Source organism: Mastigoproctus giganteus, chromosome 6, assembly GCF_048544385.1.
Source record: "Mastigoproctus giganteus isolate SK-2022 chromosome 6, ASM4854438v1, whole genome shotgun sequence".
Classification (NCBI taxonomy): domain Eukaryota; kingdom Metazoa; phylum Arthropoda; class Arachnida; order Uropygi; family Thelyphonidae; genus Mastigoproctus; species Mastigoproctus giganteus.
The window spans coordinates 125,699,627-125,726,324 of NC_143580.1; the positions used below are offsets into that span (position 1 = coordinate 125,699,627).

The window sequence follows — 26,698 nt, forward strand, 5'->3', positions numbered from 1 at the left end:
TATGTATGTATTATATGTACCTTCATACATAGACAGTACATAGTGAAATGCAAGCATATGGCATCGAAATGAAAATAAGAAACAATTTAATATTAAATGTAATACTTATTAGAAATTTCAAACCAGTGCCTTTGCTAGCTAAAAAACCTTATCCCACCAGTGCTATCACCAGTTTCGCTAAAGTGTTGATAAAGGAGTTTTGCATTTTCACAAATGATGAGTGAACTTAACGGAATTTTATTATGAGTTCCGTCTTCTATCCACAGATTTAAAGCCTTTTCCATTTTTTTCTAATTTAACATCACGAGTTACAGAGCAGATTTTTGAAGCAATTAGTGCATTTTCACTGACACTACGGCGGATTTTTTCTTCCGATTTCTTGATTGATCGTACCGTTGACTCATTGATTTTATAATGTTTTGCCACTGAGGAGACACTTTCACCATTAGAAATCTAATAACTCAATTTTATTCGCTAATGTCATTACCTTCTTTGATCTTTTCACATTTCCCTTGTTATTCATAGCCATATTTTTGTATGGGTTAGAAGGAACTTGTCCATGATAAAGTCACTTTCTTCCATTAACACACTCGAGAAAGTCTGTTTTTCACTGCAAAAACGGTAGATTTATCACTTTTGTAAGCATATCAATTTATAAATTGATAAGTTTATTCAATTTATAAGCATATAAATTAAAAGCAAATGACGAAACCTTCCATGACAAGCGCATAACACATACTGAACAAGGATTAGCGAGAAATATCCATGCTCGCGATTTTGTTACCCCCCACCCACTGAGTGCTGTTTTGACCGGGAAAGATAATTTTAGCCACACCCATGTTTTTTTATGGTGGAAAATGTTCACGGCTCTTTAAAATTCACATTTTTTCAGGTTTCATTTTATATTAAATTAGCGATTGTGAATACGCGAAACCGCGAATAGCGGGGGTTTACTGTATAGGAAAACACCCACAGAGGAAGGTCAGGAGAACTATAGATACACAAAGAACCTAATTACAACCAAATGTGGGAAGCAAAACAAGACTGGATGAATAAAATGGCAGAAGACATTGACGAGGACTTGACAAAGGGAAGAACAGACAAAGGGTATAGAAAGATTAAGTCATTACAATACAATCCCAAAACGAGGAGCACGATGATTAAAGACAAACAAGGGAACCTACTGATGGACCTAGAGGAAATTGGTGAGCATTGGAAGGAATATCTAGAAGAACTCTACTGTGGAGAAGAAACAATTGATGAGAACGACTATTTTGAAACAGAAGACAAGGTGGAAGAAGACACTAAAGGCCCAACAATTACAAGGAGTGAATTTGAGTTAGCATTAAGTCAATTAAGGAACAAGAAAGTAGCAGGACCAGACAATGTCCAGGCAGAGCAACTCAAGAATATAGGAGGAGACATGAAAGATAGGCTTTATCAAGTGATACAAAAAATCTATGAAAGTGGTGAAATCCCAGATGACTTTAATAAAAGCAGAACAATCACTCTTCCAAAGAAAGGAAATGCTAATGACTGTGCCAGTTACAGGACTATAAACCTACTGTCCCATGCATCCAAAATCATCTTGAATGTAGTGAAGAACAGGATCAAGAAAAGAATACAAAAGGTCATCGTTCAAGATCAGTTTGGCTTCAGTACTGGATGTGGGACAAAGGAGGTGCTTCTAGCAATGAGAACAATTCTTGAAAGAAGAATGGAAATTAATAGGAGAACATATACATTGCTTTTGTTGATAAACAAAAAGCCTTTGATAACATAAATTGGAAGAAGTTGTTCAGAGTCATGAAAAACTTTGGCCTGGACTGGAGAGACAGAAGGTATCCTGCATCTGTACAAGACACAGCGTACTGAAATAGATATTAATGGTACCATAAAGGTACCATTACAGGAGAGGTGTGAGGCAGGGTTGCTCTTTATCCCCATACCTTTTCAACATGTTCATCGAGGAATCCATAACAAAAATGAAGCAGGAAGCAAAGGGTATCAAGATTAATGGACAACAGATTCACTGCATCAGATTAGCTGACTCAGAGCAGGAGCTGTCTAAGATGTTGGAAAGACTATCATTAAGGCTACAAGATTCACATCTAAAGATAAATGCACAAAGACATCAAACTCTAAAGACTAGAATACAAACTCTAGATACTTGTGGTCGCCAAGAATGATGAACAACCTCAAACAAACATAAAAATGGGGAACAATAAAGTGGAACAAGTGAAACAGTTTTGTTAATTGGGGAAATTTCGTTACCCAGGACAACTGGTGCGCTACAGAGATCAGAAGAAAAATCACCCTTGCCAAGCAAACTTTCACTAACAAGCAAAATATTCTAACCAGCAGACACATCGACAGGGAGACCAGGAAAAAGTTTGCTAAGTCATTTGTTTGGAGTGTGCTGCTGTATGGAAGTGAAACCTGGACATTATGGAAGCAAGATATCAAGAGACTGGAGGCATTGGAGATGTGGGTCTGGAGGAGGATGTTGAGGATTAGCTGGACCGAGTGACGATCCAATGAATCTGTTTTGAACGAGATGCAAGAAAAGCGGCAGCTACTCACAGCGGTGGCAAAATGACAATCTAAATTTTTAGGACACACCCTAAAACAAATTTTTAGTGAATATCTCAGAAGGAAAAATATTGGGAAAGAAAGGAAGGGGACGACTAAGGAAGAACATTTTGGAAAACCTAATGAGGAAAATGAACTTTAGGGGATATGAGGAAATGAAACGTTCAGCAGTAGACAGAGATGTATGGTTGCAGTGACAAGGCAAAGTCTTTAGAGTTTGATGATGATGCCTCTACAGCCTTCCAAGCATTGGCAACGCAGCAAACCATATCTCTCACATTAAAGTCCTTAAGAAACTTCTGTACTGGTCTGCCAGAGTTAACTGCACTAAGTAGACACCTCATAAACAGGGACAATACTTAGACTTAAAGAGAACGTAATATTCCATTGTCCAGGGGTTGAATTAATGATGTACAGTTAGGTGGGAGGTAGAGTAGATACTGAAAACATTATTTTTTACCAGAAGTTCTGGTTTTGGATGTGCGGAGCAGTTGTCTAAAATAAGCCATTACCTTACAGTTGTGGTCCCAGCCAACAGAGTCACAGTGAGCTCTTGCTTCAGGAACAAAATATTTTTCAAACCATTCCAATATAATGTTAGTTATAATCCATCCCTTCTTTGTTGGCACGGTAAATCACTGGAAACTGTGTCATATCTTCGAAGGATCTGGGACATAAACATTTGCTGATGACCAGCAACTTACACCTGTGGGTTCTAGCAGCATTAGAGCAGCTCGGCACAGTGACATGATCTTTTGATGCTTTATAACCTGTTGGTGATTCTGCATCCTCAGTTGTCAGTGTTCTTCTTGGAGTACATCTCCAATACAAGGCAGTCTCATCGGCATTGTTGACCTGCTGAGAACTTTGATTTTTCATCAGAAACTAACATGGCAAACTCGTCAAAAATGCAGCAGCTGCTTCCTTGTCAACTGAACGTTTTTCACCGCACTGCATGAAACTTTAAGCCATGTTGCTGCTTGAAACGCTGAAGCCAACCTTCACTATAATCACACTCGTAATCTAGTCCTAGTTCTTTATGAAAAATTTTAGCTTCTTCTTTCAGCAATCCCCCAGACAGCTCAACACCTTCACTTATGCAGAGCTTAAACCACATTATCAGCACTTTATCCAGTTCTGAACTCTTTCCATCGTTTTCCTTATGCCCATCTGTTTCTTTGATCTGCTGTTAACAAAGAACTGGAAAAATTTTTCTTTCTGTTTCTTTATGTCATACACTGCCGAAGAGCCAATGTTGTATAATTCACACAAGCTTATCACAGCCACAACAGCTGTCGAGTTTTTTCAGAAGTTCAACTTTATTTGTTATGTACAGTGAATGGTGTTTGCACCTTACACCACAAGAAGCACTTCCTTTATGCATTGGAACCATGGCTGGGGCTAAATGTGAGCAGGTTATAATAATAAATGCAGAAAAACAAGTAGGAATGGTTGCTGGTGTTTACAAATTCACGCCAACAGCTGATGCTGCAACCAACACCACCAAAACAGTAGCGGCTGTTCGGTGTGCTGACCCAGGAAATTTGAAATTACATTCACGGAAATTATGTCCAAATTGGCAGTGGAACTGGATTATGGTTGGCCGGATTAGTGATTGTCGACCTGTAGTAGTAATAGCAAATGATGCAAGAAAGCAGTTTTATATAGCATCAACCAAAAAAAAGAAAAACACTTCACCTGTCTGTATCCCCCAAGAATTTGTCTAGTCCACCTGTGTATTTATTCAACCCATCCACAACAACAGATGGAAGCCTGTTCCAACAATCAACCACCCACTGGCTGAAGGCAATCTTCCACACATCCTGGAAACCATCCTTCCTCAACTGAAATTTATGCCCCCTCATTGTTTGTAGTCTTAGCAAGTGAAAGAATACCATTTATATTCAGCTTACTCAATCCAGTCAAGGCTTTAAGCACCTCAATCAGATCCCTGCAGGTGCCTAGTCACAAGACACTGCAATCTGCAGAACTGAAGCCATTCTAGGTAAGAGCACCATTTTGTTCCCTTCACCAATCTGGTTGCCCTTATCTGCACCCGTTCCAGCAAATCTACATCTTTCCTAAAGTAAGGCCACCAGACCTGTATACAGTACTCACTGTCTAACCATGGCCTTATAGAAAGGGATAATCACCTCCTTATTCCTGCTAGAAAAGGTTCTGTATATCATTGACAAAACCCTATGAGCAGCATGTCTGCACTGCTCAAAGCATTTCATGTCTGACTGCACAATTACCCCCCCAGATCTTTTTAATTCTCCACTACCCTGACTGTCGTACCACATAGTCGATAAGTTACTCTGGGGTTACTGCTACCCATGTGCAGTACCTTGTATTTGTCAATGTTAAACTTCAACTACCATTTCTTAGCCTATTGACCCAATTTTCCAAGACCTTGTTGTAGTAGTAGTTCACCTTGATGAGTTTTGTTAACCACCCTGCCAACCTTTATATTATCAGCAAACTTAGACATTAAGTCTGATATTCCTTCATCAGTGTTATTGATAAATATTTAAAACAACAATGGACCTAGCATTGAACCTTGGGGAACTCCACTAATAACATTAGTCCAAGAAGAGCAGTGTCCATTGATAACCACTCTGTCTTCTTCCACTTAACCATACCTTTATCCATAGCAGTAACTTGGCCTTAATGCAACATTGCTCCCATTTGTACAGCAATCTTTTATGTGTAACAGCATCAGAGGTTTTCCTGAAATCTAAGTATATGATGTCAAAATTATTTTTTGCATCCAGTTCCTTGGTCACTGCATCATAGTAATCTATCAGATTGGCTAGACAAGACTGCCCCTTGACAAATCCATGCTGTGATTGTAATATAATTGCATTCCTGTCTAAATGGTCCAAATAACATAAACCTATACTTCACCCACACAGCTGGTGTTGGCTTTATTCCAAGTAGAGAAACTACAGCAGGGAATGTGGGAAACCCTAGTGATTGCAAACAAGAATACATGATACATTTTTTTTTGTCCCTTCTGTACACATCATACTCCCCATATTCAAATTCCGAATTTCTTTTATTTCAGTTACACCATTTCTCTGATATCCCCGTCTGCATTTGATGATTTAATCAACACTTCAAATTCATCAAATTTTTTTTACTATGCTATTAGCATTTGTGCACATACAAATATGCCTGCAACTTTTTTAACTCTTAGTAACCCTAACATTATGTGTAAAAGGGGCAACATGGAAAGAGGATAGGTGGAATAGGACTAGGACTAGGATATGTCAGCCAGGGGCAAAGGTTGATGACATTGTACAGCAGATATCTTTTAAGGGCACAAAATGTAATATTGTTGTACACATTGGCACTAATGATATTAAGAGTGGGAGACTGGCGGAATTACTTAACAAGTACAGATCACTGTTGAAAAAAAGCCATGAATTAGGGTTGAATTTGAAAGTGTCTGCAATTCTGCCCAGACACGATAGGAGGGAGTATACGATGACAGCCTTCTTGATCAATTCGGCCCTGGAAAGATTGTGCAAGGCTCAATGGGTAGAATTTTTTTCAGCCTGGTCAGTACTTGATAACAAGAGAGACTGCTTCTACAGGAATGAGATACACTTAAATAGAAAGGGTGCAAGAATATTTGCTTATGCTATCAAGGCAGTGTTATGTGGGTCAGAAAACTGCTAGCTTGGGGGGATACAAGGACTAATAAATTAACAGTAACCACTGGCAGAGGCGAAAGTGATTCTTGCACTGCTTCTATTGGAATGAGCAGCAGCCTGGAAAACAAGATGCAGGGTATTTCAGAGACTGCTGGGAGTCATTGCGGTAAAAGTAAATACATGTGTAGTGGTAGGGTAGCTAAGAATAGGAACAGGTGCATGTATATTTGTATATACACCAATGCTAGGAGTTTGGTAAATAAATTTGATGAATTTGAGGTGTTGGTCAAAACATCAAAGGCAAATATTGTTGGGATATCAGATGTGGTGTCCACAGATATAAGGAATACAGAACTGGAATTTGGAGAGTACAATGTGTACAGGAAGGATAAACAGGATAGGAAGGGAGGATGAACTATGCTATTAGTTAAGAAACACATAAAATCAAAGGAAGTGCAGCCAGTCGACATCACTGTACAGTGCAGTGTCGAGTCAGTTTGGTATGACATAAGCACTGGGAGATCAAAATTGAGAGTAGAAGTGTGTTATAGGCCTAATGACTCTAATGGGTATAATAAAGAACTATACAGGGAAATAGTGAGCCAGTAAATCAGATTGTCTTATAATGGAGGATTTTAATTTAGCATTTCCATTAGCTAAATTAAAATCTTTCCTGCATCATATGCCTCTGCATTAGTAGAGGTATATGATGCAAGACAGCAAGCTTATGCAGCATCAGCCAAAAAAAAAAATAAATAAATAAATAAAAACCACTTCCATTTCACCCCTCTGTTCGTTTGAAATTCCTGTCCAGCTGAGCCTTAAATTTATTTAGGCTATCAACTTCCACAACAAGAGACGGAAGTCTGTTCCACCAACCAACTACCCACTGGCTAAAGGCAAATTTCCACACATCTATCCTACCTCTGCCCTCTCGGGTGATTATTCTGAGCAAGAGGAAGAATCCCATTGGCATTGAGCATGCTCAAACCATTCAAGGCTGTATACACCTCTATCAGATCAGCTCGCCGGTGCCTAGTCTCCAGACACTGTAATTTACAAAACTTAAGCCTTTCTTCGTAAGAGCAACCCTTTGTTCCATTCACAAATCTTGTTGCCTTTATCTGTATTCGTTCCAGCAGCTCTACATCCTTCTTGAAATGAGGCCTGCAGACCTGTATACAGTACTCAAGGTGTGGCCTGACCATTGCCTTATACAAGGGAATAATCACCTCCTTATCCCTGCTAGAAAAATTCCTCTATATCATTGACAAGACACCATGAGCTACTCTTGCATCCCCTCTTGCTGCACAACTGGGGGTAATTGTGCAGGAAGAACTTCATATCTTCCTGCACAATTACCCCCAGGTCCTTTTCATTCTCTACCACTGTCAGTGTAGTACCACACAGTTGATACGTTGCTCTGAGGTTGCTGTTTTCCATATGTAGTATTTTACATTTGTCAATGTTAAACTTCATTTGCCACCTCTCAGCCCATTTGCTCAACCTTTCCAGATGCTGTTGCAGCAGCATAGCATCAGTAGTGTCCTTAACAACCCTGCCAACCTTTGTATCATCTGCAAACTTGGACATTAAGCTTGATATACCATCATCAATATCATTTATAAATGCAGAAAACAATAATGGACCCAACACTGAACCCTGAGGGACTCCACTAATAACATTAGTCCACTATGTGTAGTGTCCGTTGATTACCACTCTGTCTTCTCCCCCTCAACCATCCCTTTATCCATAGCAGCAATTTGCCTCCAATATCACACTGCTCCAATTTGTGCAGCACTCTTCCATGTGCAACAATATCAAAAGCCATTCTAAGATCCAAATATATAATATCAAAGTTATTCCCTGCATCCAGTTCCTTTGTGACTGCATCATAGTATCCAATCAGATTGATCAGGCAAGACTTTCCCTTAACAAAACCATGCTGTGTCTGAGCTATAACCGAAGTCTTGTCTAGATGATCCTTCAGTGCTTCTTTAACCAGTGCCTCCATTAATTTTCCTGGAACAAAGTTAAACTCACAGGTCTATAATTACTTGTGTCAGCCTTTGATCATCCTTTTTGAATTGGCATCACATTTCACATCTCCAGTGTATGGATAGCATTAGCATTAGTAGAGGCATTTGATGCAAGAAAGCAAGCTTATGCAGCATCAGCCAAAAAAAAAAAAAAAAAAAAAACCCCACTTCCACTTCAACCCTCTGTTCGTTCCAAATACCTGTCCAGCTGAGCCTTAAACTTATTTAGGCTATCAACCTCCACCACAAGGGATGGAAGTCTGTTCCACCAACCAACCACCCGCTGGCTAAAGGCAAATTTCCTCACATCCATCCTACATCTGTCCTTCCTCAATTTGAATTTATTCCCTCTCAGGTGATTTTTCTGAGCTAGAGGAAGAATCCCATCAGCATTGAGCATGCTTAAACCATTCAAGGCTTTATACACCTCCATCAGATCACCTCGCTGGTGCCCAGTCTCCAGACACTGCAATTTGCAAAACTTAAGCCTTTCTTCGTAAGAGCACCCCTTTGTTCCATTCACTAATCCTGTTGCCCTTCTCTGCACTCGTTCCAGCAGCCCTACATCCTTCTTGAATACCTCACCTGAATCCAAAGAAGCTTTCATAATTATTTCTATGAGTTTGCTTACTTCCTTTGCTGCCTCCTTTAATATAACTGGATAGATCCCATCCACCCCGGGTGCCTTTTTTTTTTGTTCATCTTCAACAATTTCTTCTCCAGTTTCCTCTCAGTTATTACAAAATCATCTAGCTCACTGCCAGAGTTTACTTCACCTCTGGCATTCCCCTTCCTGAATAACTCCTCGTGTGTGAATGTAGATGCAAAATATTCATTTAGTTTGTTAGCCACCTGAGCAGGATCCTCAACTGTCGGACCATCAATATCCAGTGGAACAATCTGATTCATCCGTTTCCTTCTAGAGTTTATATAGGTAAAGAACTCTTTTCTGTTTTTCTTTGCATTCTTTGCCAAGGATTTCTCATAATCTGCCTTTGTCTCCTTTGTGACTTTGTTACAGACCAGTTTATATCTATCATAGGCTTCCATGTCACCCATTAATTTATATGTATCCCGTGCATTTTTCTTCTCTGCCATATGTCTCATTAGTTCATCTGACATCCATTTAGCCCTAAACCTTGAACAATATTTCTGTATATTCCCACTGTATAGAATTTAATCAGACCATCGTAGTTGCCTTTACGAAAGCAAAAACCCTTCCCTTTACCCCTGATGGTAGTTACCTCTTTGAGTAAATCCCACTTCAGCACATTGTGATCACTGCCACCTGTGGTTTCTTTATCTGCACATTCTTAATGCATGAAAAATCACTACTGATAACCAGATCAAGAGTATTACTCCCTCTAGTTGCCTCCCGAACATGCTGATGTAGAAAACAATCATCCAATAAATCCACAAAAGCCTTGCTAGTGTGTGAGTGACCAACCACAAATTCCAGTCAATATCTGGGAAATTAAAATCACCCATTATAAGACTCTCTGATTTACTGGCCCACTCTATTTCCCTGTACAGTTTCTTATTATACTCATCAGAGTCATTAGGCCTATAGCACACTCCTACACTCAATTTTGATCTCCCAATGCTTACATCACACCAAACTGACTTGACGCTGCACTGTCCAGCGATATCGACTGGCTTTACTTCCTTTGAATTTTATGTGTTTCTTAACTAATAGCATAACCCCTCCTCCCTTGCTATCCTTGTGACTGGGGAGTACACATTGTACTCCCCAAATTCCAGTTCTGCATCCCTTATATCTGTGTGTCACTACGTCTCTGATATCCCAACAATATCTGCCTTTGATGTTTTGAGCAATACCTCAAATTCATCAAATTTGTTTACCAAACTCCTAGCATTGTTCTACACGCAAGTATACATGCACTTGTTCCTATTCTTAGCTACCCTAACACAACACATGTGTTTACTTGTACGCCAATGACTCCCAGCAGTCTCTGAAATATCCTGTGTCTTGTTTTCCAGGCTGCTGCTCATTCCAATAGAAGCAGTGCAAAATCACTTTCACCTCTGCCAGTGGCTACTGTTACTCTATTAGTCCTTGTATCCTTCCAAGCTAGCAGTTTTCCAACCCACTTAACACTGCCTCAATAGCATCAGCAAATATTCTTGCACCCTTTCTATTTAAGTATATCCCATCCCTGTAGAAGCAGTCTCTCCTGTTAACAAGTATAGACCAGGCTGAAAAAAATTCTATCCGTTGAGCCTTGCACAATCTTTCCAGGGCGGAATTGATTGACAAGGCTCTCATCATATACTCCCTGTTATCGTGTCGGGGCAGAATTGCAGACACTTTCAAATTCAACCCTAATTCACAGCTTTTTTTCAACAATGACCTGTACTTGTAAAGTAATTCTGCCGGTCTCCTACTCTTAATATCATTAGTGCCAATGTGTACGTCATCAACCTTTGCCCGGCAGACATACCCTGGTACTGTTCCACCTATCCTTTTTACAAAGCATGTTCCCCATTTCCCTGACAATAGGATCACCAATAACTACTAGTTCCTGTGGGACTAGCGCATTCTACCTTGGGGGTTGCCACTTTGTTGCGTGATGACCAAGTGCAAGCTCTGACGTTGATATGGGCAGCTGAGAGCTTGATGGGCCCCTCAATTTAGATCCTTCGAGGACATCCACCCTGTCCTTCAAGCTCTCATATAGGCCCATTACAACGCTGAGTTTTAGCATGTTTTCCTTACACCACGCACACACACAAAGACATCCCCCATGGCAATATCATGTCCCGTACCCGATTGCTCCACAAACATCATGCAAGTATGCATGATGTTTGCACTACTTGCATGATGTTTGCTCCACAAACATCATGCAAGTAGTGCATTTTAAAGGGCTGTGATTCAGAGGGCAACTGCCCACCTCAGTTCTCCCCTGAGCCACAGCACTCCCATTAGCTTGAGCCTTTTGCTTTGATGCTCTGGTCTGAGTCATGATTTCGATTTAATTTCAATAAAATTTCCTAGATATTGACTTGGATTTGTGGGTTGGTCACTCACATGTTCAAGAGGCAACCAGAGAGGGTAATACTCTTGATCTGGTTATCAGCAGTGATCATTCGTGTATTAAGAATTTGCAGATAAACGAACCACTAGGTGTCAGTGATCACAGTGTACTGATGTAGGATTTACTTAAAGATATAATTACCATCAGGGTTAAAGGAAAGGGATTTTGCTTCCGTAAAGGTGAGTACAGTGGTCTCAGACAGTTTTTAAATTCTCTACAGTGTGATCAACTGACGATGTTACCAACAGTAAATTCTAAGTGTGAAGCATTCAAAGAATTAATCATGGAAGCTACTAAAAGTTTTATACCTATTAAGAAATATTGTTCAAGGTTTAGGCCTAAATGGTTATCAAATGAACTAATGAGACTCGTGACAGAGAAGAAAAATGCATGGGATGCATATAAATTATCAAGCGACTCAGAAGCCTATGGTTAGATATAAGCTATTTGTAATCAGGTCACAAAGGAGGTTAGGCAAGCGAAGGCAGATTACGAGAAATCTTTGTCAAAGGATTCTAAGAAAAACAGCAAGGATTTCTTTACTTATATAAACTCTAAAAGGAAGGGGATGAATCTGATTGGTCCACTTGATATCGATGGTTCGACTGTTGATGATCCTGTTCAGATAGCAAACAAACTGAATGAGTATTTTGCATCTACATTCACACGAGGAGTTATTAAGGTTTGAAAATGGCAGAAGGTTATCAAATTGTAGCAGGGAACTTAATGATTTTGTAATAACTGAGAGAAAATGGAGGAGAAATTGTTGAAGTTAAACATAAGAAAGGCAACTGGGGTGGATGGGATATATCCAGTTATATTAAAGGAGGTAGCAAAGCAACTAAGCAAACCTTTAGCCATAATTATGAGAGCATCCTTGGACTCAAGGGAGGTCCCCCACAGACTGGAGATGTGCAAATGTATCCCAAATTCACAAAGAGTGACACGGGCAATTACACACCTGTTAGTCTAACTTCTGTTCCAGGGAAAATAATGGTGTCACTGGTTAAGGAAGTGATGCAGGATCATCTAGATAAGACTGCAGTTATAGTTTAGACACAGCATGGGTTTGTTAAGGGGAAGTCTTGTCTGACAATTTTGATTGGATACTGTGATGTAGTCACAAAGGAACTGGGTGCAAAGAATAATTTTGATATCATATACTTTAATTTTATGAAAACATTTGATACTGTGGCACATGGATGAATACTGTACAGTTGGAGCAGTATGGCGTTAAGTGCAAGTTACTACAATGGGTAAAAGTATGGTGGAGTGGGAGAAGACAGAGTGGTTATCAATGGACAATGATAACCACTCTGTTATTAATGGATTAATGTTATTAGCGGGGTCTCCCATGGTTCGATGTTGGGCCCATGGTCATTTTCAGTATTTATTAATAATATTGATGAAGGTATACGGGGTTAATGTCGAAGTTTGCAGGCAATACGAAGCTTGGCAGGGTTATTAATGACAGTAATGCTAGAATCTTACAACAATAGGATCAAGAAAAGTTGAGCAGATTGGCTGAGAGGTGGCAGCTGAAGTTTAAAATTGACAAATTTAAAGTACTGCATATGGGAAGCTATAACCCCATAGTAACGTATCAACTATGTGGTACTACACTGACAGTGGCAGAGAACGAAAAGGACCTGGAGTAATTGTGCAGGCAAATATGAAGTTTTCTGAGCAGTGCTGATGGTCTGCAAGAGTAGCTCATGATGCCTTTTCAATGATATACAGGAATTTTTCTAGCAGGGATAAAGGAGGTGATTATCCCATTATATAAGACAATGGTCAGGCCACACCTTGAGTACTGTATACAGGTCTGGAGGCCACATTTTAAGAATGATGTACAGCTTCTGAAACAAGTACAGAGAAGGGCAACAAGATTAGTCAATGGAACAAATGGTTGCTCTTATGAAGAAAGGCTTAAGTTTTGCAAATTACAGTGTCTGTAGACTAGGCACCTGCGAGGCAATATGATTGAGGTGTATAAGGCCTTGAATGGTTTGAGCATGCTCAATGCTGATGTAATTCTTCCTCTTGCTCAGAATAATCACCTGAGGCATAAATTCAAATTGAGGAAAGGCGGTTGTAGGATAGATGTGTGAAAGTTTGTCTTTAGCCAGCAGGTGATTGATTGCTGGAAGAAACTTCCATCTTATGTTGCAGAAGTTGATAGGTTAAATAGATTCAAGGCAGAACTAGACAAACATTTGGACCAAGGGGAATGGATGAAATGAGAAGGGGGGTAGGTTTCACCCCCCCCGGCTGATACTGTATAAGCTTGCTTTCTTGCATTATATGCCTTTTCTAATCCTGATGCTAACCATCCTTTATTATATTAAAATAACTCTTCAATTACACTAACTCCAGGGGCTCACATCTGGTGAGTGGGCTTGGCAAACCCAGTGTCCTGAGCTAGATAACATCATTTTTTCTCTTTCTTGGTGATTCCTTTATTCCTTTCTACCTCTCTCTCTCTCTCTCTCTCTCTCTATAATAATTGCCTTTTTTCTTTCCTGGAATTAGTGGTAGATAAAAAGCTAAACCACGGCCAATCCATCAACGCCCAAAACGCCTGTTCAAATGGTCACAAACACACCTTCCATAATGGGCAGGCACCCCGTCATGTTGAAACCAAATGTTGTGTCTCAAATTTGCTGGAACATCATCAAGCAACCCTGGTAGAACTTGTTCAAGATCCGATATTTAGCAGAGTTCACGTGGGATGTTAACAGGTATGGGCCGACTAAGCAGTTACCGACCATACCTGCCCACACATTTATTGCGAAGCGATGTTGTTGCCGTATGGGGGTGCACACTGTGTGGGCCCTCTGCTAATCCATACACTAGGTGCATGTCTGCCAGCTCACAGTTCGTATATCGATGCATGCTCTTCGTGTGGCGACTACTGCTTGAATGAGTAAACCAGAAATTTTCCCTCTCCCGAACTGATGAACAGCGCTGTGTACCGACTTACGGTGACGTTTCCGGTTATGGGTTCGTATGCGATTCACATTCCTTTAGATGTTACCTACCTCCCCTAAACATTTGTACCAATATTTTTGAGACACCCTGTATATATATCAACTCTCATAATTCATTCAAGATCTCATAAGATCTTGAACGAATTACGGTGCTGTAATGTACAACGCAGAAAAGCGATCCACATTTTGATGATTGGTCCTGTGCATCATAATGCTTTTTCAATAGCCATAGGAAGTTTTTGCATCACCTGTATATAGCCTGTATGCTAGGCACCTGCATCTCCACTACACATATAGGGGAAATTCTTACTGTATCAGTATGCAGCAAAAGTACAAAATATCCCAACTCACCTGATTTGGAATATAATATTTAATCTTGACTTGACTATAAAATTTGATCAAAAATCTAATGAAAATAGACTGATTAGGATAAGAAACCTCCTGGAAAAATGAGAAATAGAGCCAGATTGTTGCTGCCATTGCTACAAACGAAAAACCACTATGGAATATCTTCCACTCTGTATGTGAATGTCTTTTGCTCCTCCCTTCCAGACACTAATTCCTTCTTTTAACATTGACAAAATCATTAATCTTATGCTGTGCTCATGCTTACAGAATATGTAAAATACATCACATGTGTTACTAGTTATATGTGTGCAGCTTGGTAATTGTAGTAACACAGCATTGAAGCCGACCTGGCTAGCCGGGTGGGTAAAGTGCCTGCCTGGCAACCCAAAGGTCGCGTGTTCGAATCCCGCCCTCTGGCTTGGATCAAAGTACTGCAAAAAAAAAAAAAAACCTTGGGAGGTGCATTATGGCCACAGAAGCCGATGCGCCAACAACTACCAAAAAAAAAAAAAAAAAAACAGCATTAAATGAAAAACCTAGAAAGAAGCAAATAAATTATTCAAAAAAGCAAGGTAATAACTTTATTAATTTAAAAGTCCTGATTTGTCATTTTTGTCTAAAAAAAATCACTTTAAATATGTTTTTAATGGACATTATTATCTGTTTTATAATGAAATATTTAGGGCTGTAATTCTCAAACCATAGAAAAATTGTACTGACACACGATGCAAAGTCAGTGCTTTGCATCGTTTTTTATATACAAAGCAAAGTCTGAATAAGGGTATCATTATGCAATGTTTCATATTGCAAAATCCTTCACAACAAGTTGCCTTTCTCTTTGTTTCTTTTACTTCAAATAATTAACACTTCCAAATAGAAAAGTCTGTTGTTACTTATTCTCAGTTGGAACCACCAACATTGAGACAGCCAGTTTTGAACCAGTTGAGCCCTCATCAGTTGGCTGGTAGGTATCTCAAGGCATAAGCGATGACAACTGAATTTCACCTCTCATACCAATACCAATATTTTCATGTAGGTATAGCACTCAATCCATAGAAGTTAGTAACATTGGGACTACACAACAAGCATCCTGATCTTGTTGTGTAGTCCCAAAGGATGATTTTTTAATTTTTGTTCCTGTAGCATCACTTTTTCCTTTGCAATTTAATTTATGTTTTCATTATGTTCATTCAATAGGCTCTTATTGCTATGAAAGATCGCCAGGGATTAGAAATATACAGAAAAAGACTATTGCCACATACACATGAATACATTTATGTTCAGGAGGCACTTCAGGCATCAGTAAGTTTAGTATAGTTTTAATCATTACTATTCATGATGTTAAGAAAAACCAAATGAAAAATCTTTCATAATGATTTGACAACTGTCTTGATTTAAATTTGATTTAAATATGCACTTCCCACTGTGGCCTGACCAAGGGGTGGTGCTCGATGATGGATGCCCAGAGCAATCGTCATCATCAGCCAACATTCGACCGTTTTTAAAATGGTTAAACCAGTAGTCGGTCTCCATTTGACCTAAAGCAGTGTCACCAAAAGCTTGTTTCAACTTCTTATGGGTTTCTGCTGCTGTATCATTAAGAAGGAAACAAAACTTGATGCAAGCACGTTGCTCTCTCCATCAGCCATCTCAAAAATCACAAACTACGTGAAACACACTGCCAAAAATTGCACATAAATATTCAATGACTATCCAGCCAGATGCTACATGGCATACTGATTTACAAAGAATGCACACAGTGTTACCTAGTGCCACAAGTCCGTACAAGACGTAGTTCCCACACAACATTCAAATTTCGTGAACATTTTGGTAGCACTTCAGATATCATTCTTTTGCGAATATCAGTTCCTGTGTCTCCCTGAACTTCTGATGGATAGGATCTGTGCACCACTCGTCTCAGAACTTTCTGGCCTCTTCCTACAAATTTCTGTGGTCTATTCATGTAGTAACACGATAACGTTTCCATTTTGTGATTATGTCAACCATGGATCTATGTTTTTGGAATTTTGTTGCAGTGGCAAACAAATTGGTTGCTAATATGGCATTCTATAATGATTCTTGCTGGAAGTGGCTAAGCTCAACTTCTCACTTAATCTACTGTATTTCATTGATCAGCTTACTTTTAGCATGACAGTTATTTCTTTTACATTTGTTCTTGATCTGTGGATGCAGGTATGGTTCATTTTTCCCAACTCCCAAGGGTGTCAATACTTTTTGGCAAGATAATGTATACCATTATCCGCCCTTTCTTATGAAAATATTCAATGATTGCATGATCCTGAATTTTTTTTCATTTGCACCACTTTGGGCACCTGTAAAAATATATGTTATTATCAATACTTGATATATATTTATATTTGATATTATTATTGATATTATACTATTATAATAAGTATAGTCGAAAACTGTATAATAGTATAACAGTGGAAGCTCTTTATAGTTACCTTTCTCCAAGGAATGAGAAAAAATTGTTGTTATATCAATAGTTCATAAAATCAGCAAAAGAACGAAGAAAAGTTTGAAAATGTAATGTAATCCTATTAGCACAATATGGTATAATATAATTCGAAATATTTCATGCCTATAAAAACACTAGTTGTGACTTCACGTCATTCTGATTTTTTGGCTTGATCAGTGGAATAGCCATATCTCCAGTCTCAGGATGATAAGTCATCATTGTTGAAATGATTCTTTGAGATGGCAGGCATTGGAGGGAATGGTGTGATTTTTTTTTTTTTTTTTATATATATATGTTTATATATGTAGGTTTTTTTTTTTGTTTTTTTTTTTTTGGCTGATGCTGCATAAGCTCCTACACTTGCTTTCTTGCATCACATGCCACTACTACTACTATTAGATGACTTGAAGCCATGTAGTTGCAGACAGAGGTGGCACATTGGCTTAATGTGTCATCTTGCCTCTGTGGAAGTAGTTTCAGCAGACAGAAGCCATTACAAGAAGAGCTGCCCAAGGGCTACATCAACCAGAACAGACTGCTCTGACAGCGAGATGGAACCCAACAATTTCACACCATCAACTGTCTCTTGAGGTGGCCACAGCCTTGGTTAAAAACATTTCCAACCGGACTGTGTTAAGAAGGCTCAATTCAAGTGGACTCTATACAAGGAAGACAGTGGTTTGTAACCCATTAACCCCAAACCCACCACAGAGGTAATCAAAACTTGTGCAATTAACATGCAACTTGAAGCCTTGACAAATGGGATACAGTTCTGTTCTCTGATGTATCCTGCTTTAGCCTACAAACAGATTCTAGATGTTGTTTCATTTGGAGACGAGGAATGCGGCCAACATCAGAGAAAGGGACACCTTTAGCAGTCAGTGTTCTCATGTGGGGTGGAATAATGATCAACAGCCACACACTTCATGTTTTTGATAGGGGTACTGTAACTGCACAGAGGTACTGATAACAAATTTTCAAACCCCATATTTGACTTTTTGGGGGTGCAGTTGGCCCAGATTTTCTTTTTGGGCACAACAACACACTGCACATAGAGCTCAAGTGATGGAGGAATATATTGAAACTGAAGATATCAAACGACTGCCATAGCCAGCACAATCACCAGACTTAAATCTGACTGAACATGTGTCGCCCTTAGGCATTACATTGCATGCCAACAGCCAACTCCTTGGTCACTTGGTTAGCTAAGGTCTGAAGAATGGTAGAAGAATGAAACAAGTCTGGTCAACTGTTAGAAAAATGGGATTTTTTTCCACAGAATCTTATAGACACCCTTATATCAAACATGGTTCACTACTTTCAAGCCTGTTTAGCTGTTGGAGGGGATTGTACAGAATACTGATGTCATGTGACCATATTTTCAAGCATCTTGTGCCAACTTCTGTAATGTGACCTTTTTGTTAATTCTTATACAACTCCTATAAATGTCCCTTATACTGTCCGAAGTTTCTCACTGTCTCCTCATTTCATCGCTATTCTAACACCACCACCATACCAAATTTTGCCTCACTTCATCACAAGCTGGCGCCTCTGTAGCCAAGTGGGAAGGAGCACCAGTGCGTAGCATACGCTTCTTGATTAAACCGGGGTTCGAGCCCGTCACCACCAAATACGGAGGATGTGGAAAGGTCAGAGAATAACCACCGCGTGTTCCGGAGCAATATGGCCTTAGTTGGTAATGCTCCTAAAAACCAAATAACCAGTAATCAACCAATCATCACAAGCTGCACAAGTTACACCACATTGTCTACATATTTTGTTAATTTTTCAAGCAGTGTACTTTTGTGATATCATTCTTGTTATTTAATGCCCATAATTCCTTTTATTAAATACATAAGTGAATGATGCTCCATCACATTCTACATTAAAGAGGTGGGTTTCTGAATTCTGTCATGGCAGAGATAGACTTTAAATATGAAGCAAGTTCCAGGAGACTTTCAGTGTCACCACAGTCAGATCCATGACATGATAATAGAATTCAGAAAACTGATTACCCATTATATAACCAGTACTCTTATGTTATCATAGGAAGAAGTGCAACACATTCTAAATAGAATCCTAAGAATGTGGAAATTTTCTGTGAGGTGATTTTTGATCAAATGCTAAAGATCAGATTTGATCAGAAGCCTACTTGATGGAAAGTCTTCAGCATTTTGAGGAAAATTTAAGATTAAATATATGATAATCTATGAAACTGGAAATCACGACTTCTATTTGGAATGAAAGTGGTTGTGGTTTCAATGTCTACAGAGAAAACTAACAAAAATAGTCATCAGAATAAAATGTCACCAGAATAACATGGCCACATAACAGTTCAACCTTTAGTTGAAAAATTCTTTTTTACACATTATGTACAGAAATCAAAACTAAATGATCAAAACAACAACAGACTGTATATATATATAAATATTCTGGAATAACTCAAAAAGAAAGAGTACAGTCTGGGTTAACATTACTAATACATAATTACTAAAGAACATTATAGCTAATTATATATTTTAAAATGACAATCAAGCAAGCCACTTCAACATGATTATATTAAATATTAAACAATATTAAATAATGAATAAAGAAGGAAGGAGGTTAAAAATAGTGCAAATATTAATACAATATCTCTAAGAATTGCTTAATTATTGGCATTAGTAGTGGCATATGATGCAAGGAAGCAAGCTTACACAGCATCACAAAAAAAAAAAAAAAAAAAAAACTTCAAACATGGTTCACTGCTTTCAAGCCTGTATAGCTGTTGGAGGGGATCGTACAGAATACTGATGTCATGAATACTAAGTGCATAATCTGAGTAAGAGAAAGAATCTCATCAGCACTGAGCTTGCGCAACCCATTCAAGTCCTTATACACCTCAATCAGATCACCTCATCTAGAGACAAGGTACCTTGTCTCTAGACACTGCAATTTGCAGAACTTAAGCCTTTCTTGGTGAGCACCCCTTTGTTCCCCTCACCAATCTCATTGCCCTTCTCTCTACTCATTCCAGCAGCTCTACATCCTTCCTAAAATGAGGCCTCCAGACCTGTATGCAGGACTCAAAGTGTGACCTGACTTTTGCCTTTGTATACCATTAAGACCCAATGAGCTGCTCTGGCAGCCTGTCTCTACTGCTTTGAAAAATTCATATCTGACTGCAAAATTACCCCCAGGTCTATTTCTGTAATTACTCTTATTAACCTTTAATTCCCCTTTGTGAATTGGGGATACATTTGCACATCTGCACATCCAGTCCGTGAGACCTCCCCCATATCCAAGGATGCTCTCATAATTAGGGCTAAGGGTTTGCTTACTTCCTTTGCTGTCTCCCTTAATATAACTGGATAGATCCCATCCACCCCAGATGCCTTTCTTATGCTTAACTTCAACAATTTCTTCTCCACTTTCCCCCAGTTATTATAAAATAATTTAGCTCCCTGTTAGAGTTTGATAAACTTCTGGCCTCCACTTCCCTATAGAATTCCTCACGTGTGAATGTAGATGCAAAATACTCATTAAATTTGTCAGCTTACTTTAGCAGCATCATCAACAGTAGAACCATCGATATCAAGTGGACCAATCTGATTCATCCCCTTTCTTCTAGAGTTTACATAAATAAAGAAGTCTTTGCTGTATTTCTTTGAATCCTTTGCCAAATATTTCTCATCTGCTGTTGCTTGCCTTAATCTCCTTTGTGCCTTGATTACAGACTAGCTTATATCTGCCATTGGCTTCTGTGTTGCCTGATAATTTATATGCTTCCCATGCATTTTTCTTCTCTGTCACAAGTCTCTTTAATTCATCTGACATCCATTTTGGCCTAAACTTTGAACAGTATTTCTTGGTTGGTATGAAAAGCCTGGTAGCTACCATGATTAGTTCTTCCTTGAATGCTTTCCATTTAGAATTTGCTGTTGGTAACTGCAAATTCTAAATGGAAATGATTGGTCCAGCTGTATAGAATTTAAAAACTATCTGAGACCACCATAGTCACCATTATAAAAACAAAAACCCTTCCATTTACCTCTGACGGTAGTTACATTAGCATTAGTAGAGGCATATGATGCATGAAAGCAAGCTTATACAGCATCAGCCAACAAAAAAAAAAAAAAATAAACTTCCCTTTTGGCCCACCCATTAACTCCAAAAGTTTAACATCTTTAAGTAAATGCCACAACAGTATACTCCGATCACTGGCACCTAGGTTGTTGTTAGGTTTGTTGATGCTTCAGCATCTGTGACTATAATGCACTGGCACCTAGGGGATCCTTTATTGCATATTCTTAATACATCAATAATCAGATAATCAGATCAAGAGTATTACTCCCTCCGGTTGCCTCTCGAGCATGCTGCTGTAGAAAACAGTCATCCAATAAATGCACAAAATTCTTGTTAATATGCAAGTGGCCAACTCACAAATTCCAGTCAATATCTGGAAAGTTAAATTCCCCCAATATAAGACATTCTGATTTACTGTCCCACTCTATTTCTCTGTACAGTTGTTCATTATACTCATCAGAGTCATTAGGCCAGTAACACACTCCTACTCTCATATTTGCTTTCCCATTGCTTATGTCACATCAAACTGACTCAACGTTGCACTGGCCACCAATGTCAACTAGATACACTGCCTTAGATTTTTTGTTTAATACCTAACAGAATAACTCCTCCTCCCTTCCTACTGGTCTGTTTCTCCACAAATTCAAATTCTGGATTCTTTATATCAGTGTGACATCTGATATCCCAACAATATCTACATTTGATGTCTTGACCAGCACTTCAATTTCATTGAATTTATTTGTAATACTCATAGCATTGGTGTACATGCAAGTATACATACACCTATTCTTACTCTTAGTTACCCAAACACAGCCCATGTATTTACTTGTTCCATGATGACTTCCAGCAACTTGCTTTCTAGGCTGTTGCTCATTCCAATAGAAGTAGTGCAAGAATCACTTTCGCCTCTGCCTGCAAGTATTGTTAATCTATTAGTCTGTGTATCCCCCAAGCTAGCAGTTTTCTGACTCCACCTAATACTGCCTCAATAGCATCAGCAAATATTCTTGCATCCTTTCTGTTTAAGTGTATGCCGTCCTTGTAGAAGCAGTCTCTCCTGTTAACAAGCACAGACCACACTGAGAAAAATTCTACCTCATGAGCCTTGCACAATCTCTCCAAGGCCAAATTGATTGACAAGGCTATCATCACATATGCCCTCCTATCGTGTCAGAGCAGAATTGCAGACACTTTCAAATTTAACCCTTATTCGCAACTTTTTTTTCAATATTCACCTGTACTTGTTAAGTAAGTCCATGGATCTCCAATTCTTAATAGCATTTGTGTGTCAACATGTACAACAATATCACCTTTCTTGCATGTAAAAGATGATATCTGTTCTATGTCATCAAATTTTGACTCTGCAGGACGTACCCTGATCCTTATTTTCAAAGTTTCACTCGTCTTAAATGATAATAATTGTACTCATACTATCATATGTATGAAGAATTAGAATTGCTAAATGGCTTCATGAATAATAAAGTATCAGGGCAATATGGCATTAACTTAGACAAATTTAAATAATTTAAGGATTGCAGAATTGTAAACGCTTTCAAATTCAATCATAACTTGTTACTTTTTCAAACAAATTTGCAAAACAACAGTTGGAGCTGTCTTCAAATGACTGTGAGACTTACAACTAGCCTTTTACACATTTGAAAACTGTGTAAAAGGCTAGTTATAAGTCTCACAGCTAGTTGTAACTTGAAGTGGCACTTTCTTGCTATTCAAGAGAAGTGTCATAAGGCCAACCAGCAACCATTATGAAATGATTAACCATCTTTCATCAGAATCTATGGCCTCTCTTTCTCCATATCTGCAACAGAATATTTCTAAAAGATCAGATTCTGGACTCCTTGCACAATGCAAACTTACTTACCATTCCCAAAGTAGTAAAGGATCCAAAAATACCAATTAAGTATCATCCTGTATATCTCTGACCAGCTGCTTTTGCAAGATCCTGGAAAGAATGGTTGATGATGATTTATCTAGTATTTAGAAGCTAACAACCTCCTTTTCAGAACACATTGTGACTTATATAGAAATAGGTCCTCAACCCTTTAATCCAACTGGAAACATCTATTCGTGATGCTTTCCTGAAATGCTAGCATCGGGTGCCAGTTTTCTTTATATGGAAAAAGTGTATGACACAGCTTGGAGATTCCAAATTTTAAAATATATTTACAACTTTGGTCTTAGGGGATACATTGCCATTTTTATTAAAAACTTCCTCTCACATCAGTCATTCCAAGTTCATGTAGTATTCGCTCTCTCTCTCTCTTGTCCATTTTGCAGAGAAGACCGAGTTCCTCAGGGATCAGTCCTAAATGTTAATGCCTTTTGCTTTAGAAATGTCTAAAGCAAAATTTCTAAACAAATGCTTAAAGGCATTTGTTTAGAAATGCCTTTAGGAATTTCTAAACAAATTCCTCCAACCGTCAACAGTGCCTGCCCTCTTTGTTGATGACTATAGCATCTTTTTGCAGTCATGCAATAATGAGAGCCATCATATTATAACAACCTATTGATAGGCTAAACTCTTGGGCAGTGGCTAAAGGACTTAGCTTCTCGTCGCAAAAAACTGTTTGTATGAAGTTAACATTTCTAAAGCACATCCATCAGCTTTGTATAAAGTGTACATATTTCAGGCCGTATCCTCCAATGAGTGAGGTGCAGATTACTTCAACTCTATCATGCACTTGTGTGCCCTAAAGTAGATCGAGTCCCAGGTGTACACCTGGGACTCAATCTACTAAATACAGTGTACTGCAGTGACTTGACCCAGTTCGCCATCAAGCCATTTGTATTGCTACTGAAGCATTCCAAACATCTGTCCAGAACCTATACATAGAAGAAATTATGTATGTAGGGGCCTTTCGAGGAAAACTCTAAGTCTTTATTACTCGGCAACATTCATCCCTATCGTAACCTCAGTGGCGGAGCCTGGTTCCACAGGTTACAGAATGAAAAATTTCAAAAAAAAATTAATTTCTATACAAAAGCACATACTACTTGCCTTGGTGTGTGCCTGCCATACAGTCTTATCAGCTTCTGTTGAAGTTCTTGCAGGATCTATTCCACTAGGTCTTCACTTATCTTACAGAGGGTTATGCTATAAACTGAAAAAAGGAATTCCAACTGACTTCTTTGATATTAGAATCAACTTGAATAATCATAACATCAAGGGCTAGAAGAAATATGTCTGAAATGAACTTGTCAACATATGGCAGACACAAGGGGACACATCACTGACCGGGCAGGTTATTGGAAAGTTTTCCCCAGAGGTTACTTCCCTAATGGACAAAGGAAGAAGAAAATGGTTCTCCATATCCATGCAGACATCATATCTCATCACTGGACACAGATAACTAAACAATAAATTGTACACATTTGGACTTCATCATACTTAACCTCTGTTCTTGTGGACAATGTGAAGACTGGCAGCATGTTTTATTTGACTGAAATATCACCTTGTGGAAAACAAAGAAATTTACTCCACCTTCCAGAACTTTGCTTCTCTTGTTTTTGAAAGATGCTGATCTATTGGGCAAACGCCAACTGCTTCCATCTGATTTTTTTCTTCACCTCTACACTGTTTGTATTATATGCTGAGTGTAAATACAGTAAACCCCCGCTATTCGCGGTATCTGTATTCGCGGTCGCTGATTTAATATAAAATGAAACCTAAAAAAATGTGAATTTTAAAGCGCCGTGAATATTACCGCCATAAAAAACATGGGCCTGGCTAAAATTATCTTGCCCGGTCAAAACAGCGCTCAGTGGGTGGGGAGAGAGGGGTGACAAAATCGCGAGCGTGGATGTGTTTCACTAATCCTTGTTCAGTATGTGTTTATGCGCTTGTAATGGAAGTTTTCGTCGTTCGTTTTTAATTTATATGCTTATAAATTGATATGCTTACAAAAGTGATAAAACTACCGTTTTGCAGTGTAAAACAGACTTTTTCGAGAATGTTAACGGACGAAAGTGACTTTATTGTGGACAAGTTCTTTCTAACCAGTACAAAAATATGGCTACAAATAACAAGGGAAATGTGAAAATATCAAAGGTGATGACATTAGCGAATAAAATTGAGTTATTAAACAAAATTTCTAATGGTGAAAGTGTCTCCTCAGTGGCAAAACATTATAAAATCAATGAGTCAACGGTACGACCAATCAAGAAATCGGAAGAAAAATCCGCCGTAGTGTCCGTGAAAACGCGATAATTGCTTCAAAAATTTGGTCTGTAACTCGTGACGTTAAATTAGAAAAAATGGAAAACGCTTTAAATCTGTGGATAGAAGACCGAACTCAAAATAAAATCCCGTTAAGTTCACTCATCATTCATGAAAAGGCAAAACTCCTTTATCAACACTTTAGCGAAACTGGTGATAGCACTGGCGGGATAAGTTTTTTTTGCTAGCAAAGGCGCTGGTTTGAAAGATTTGTTTGAAATTTCTAATAAACATTACATTTAATATTAAATTGTTTCTTATTTTCATTTCGATGCCACATGCTTGCATTTCACTATGTACTGTCTATGTGCGTAGTCATATTATAAAGGTACATATAATACATACATAGACAAAATTTTAGACTAGTTTTTCTTATATATTTCATGCTTTGGAACGGAACCCCTTTATTACTATGGGAGCCATAACTCAGTATTCGCGTTTTCGGCATTCGCGACATTTCTCGGGAACGTAACCCCCGCGAATAGCGGGGGTTTACTGTATTTCTGTTTATTGATGTAATCGTGTTAGGTAGTCTTCTAAATTACAAATTCACAGTGTCCTGTATGAAAGCTACAGATTTAAACAGCACAGTTGAGCAAATGTTCCTAGTGCTGCCAGACTTACATACATAGAAGCAAGCAACTAGACCTTGCTTGTTTCTTCGACAAAAGCAATTGTATACCCTTAAATTAAAATCCCTCCCAGACCACCCCACGTGGACTTCCATCTTTGAACCACTCTGGGAAAACCTCTATAACAGCCGTTCAACTGCCAACCTCCCTTTGTTATTCATCTCCAAGAGATTCTAAGAGAATCGGACACCACAGTAGACAAAGTTGTTGAGTCACCGAAACAACTGCTTCTAACTTAATAAAGGAAAACTCAGTAAATCAACTTGTACAAAATTATAAAGATGATGATAGAGAGAGAGAGAGAGAGAGATAATATGCAGAGAATGGACAGTCAAGAAATCTCAAAGCAGATACTATACAGTAATACCCCGACTTACGCGAACTCGGAGTTACGCGGTTCTTGATTTTTTCGTTTGGCAACGCTGCCGCCCACTATCTTCAAGGTCGTTTTTCATATGTTATCGATATACGGTGCGACAGCGGAGAATGAGAGCGAAAGATGAACAAAATTCAACTTTGCTGCTTTTATGTTTTTTATATCAGTGAAGGGGAAACACATTTCACCATAATAACGTAAAAACCAACACAATTCCAGCTATCGGTA

The 26,698-nt window shown here is 38.7% G+C and overlaps 1 protein-coding gene across 6 annotated transcripts in view; it reads left to right on the plus strand.

Moving 5' to 3' along the window:
• Vps16B (Vacuolar protein sorting 16B) overlaps positions 1-26,698 on the plus strand; it is a 456,530-nt gene that overhangs the window by 420,953 nt on the left and 8,879 nt on the right. For all 6 annotated transcript variants that reach the window (XM_090375324.1, XM_090375325.1, XM_090375323.1 and 3 more), the window contains one exon: positions 15,882-15,986. In XM_090375324.1, coding sequence (XP_090231450.1) covers positions 15,882-15,986 — 105 coding nt within the window. The remainder of the gene's footprint in view (positions 1-15,881; positions 15,987-26,698) is intronic.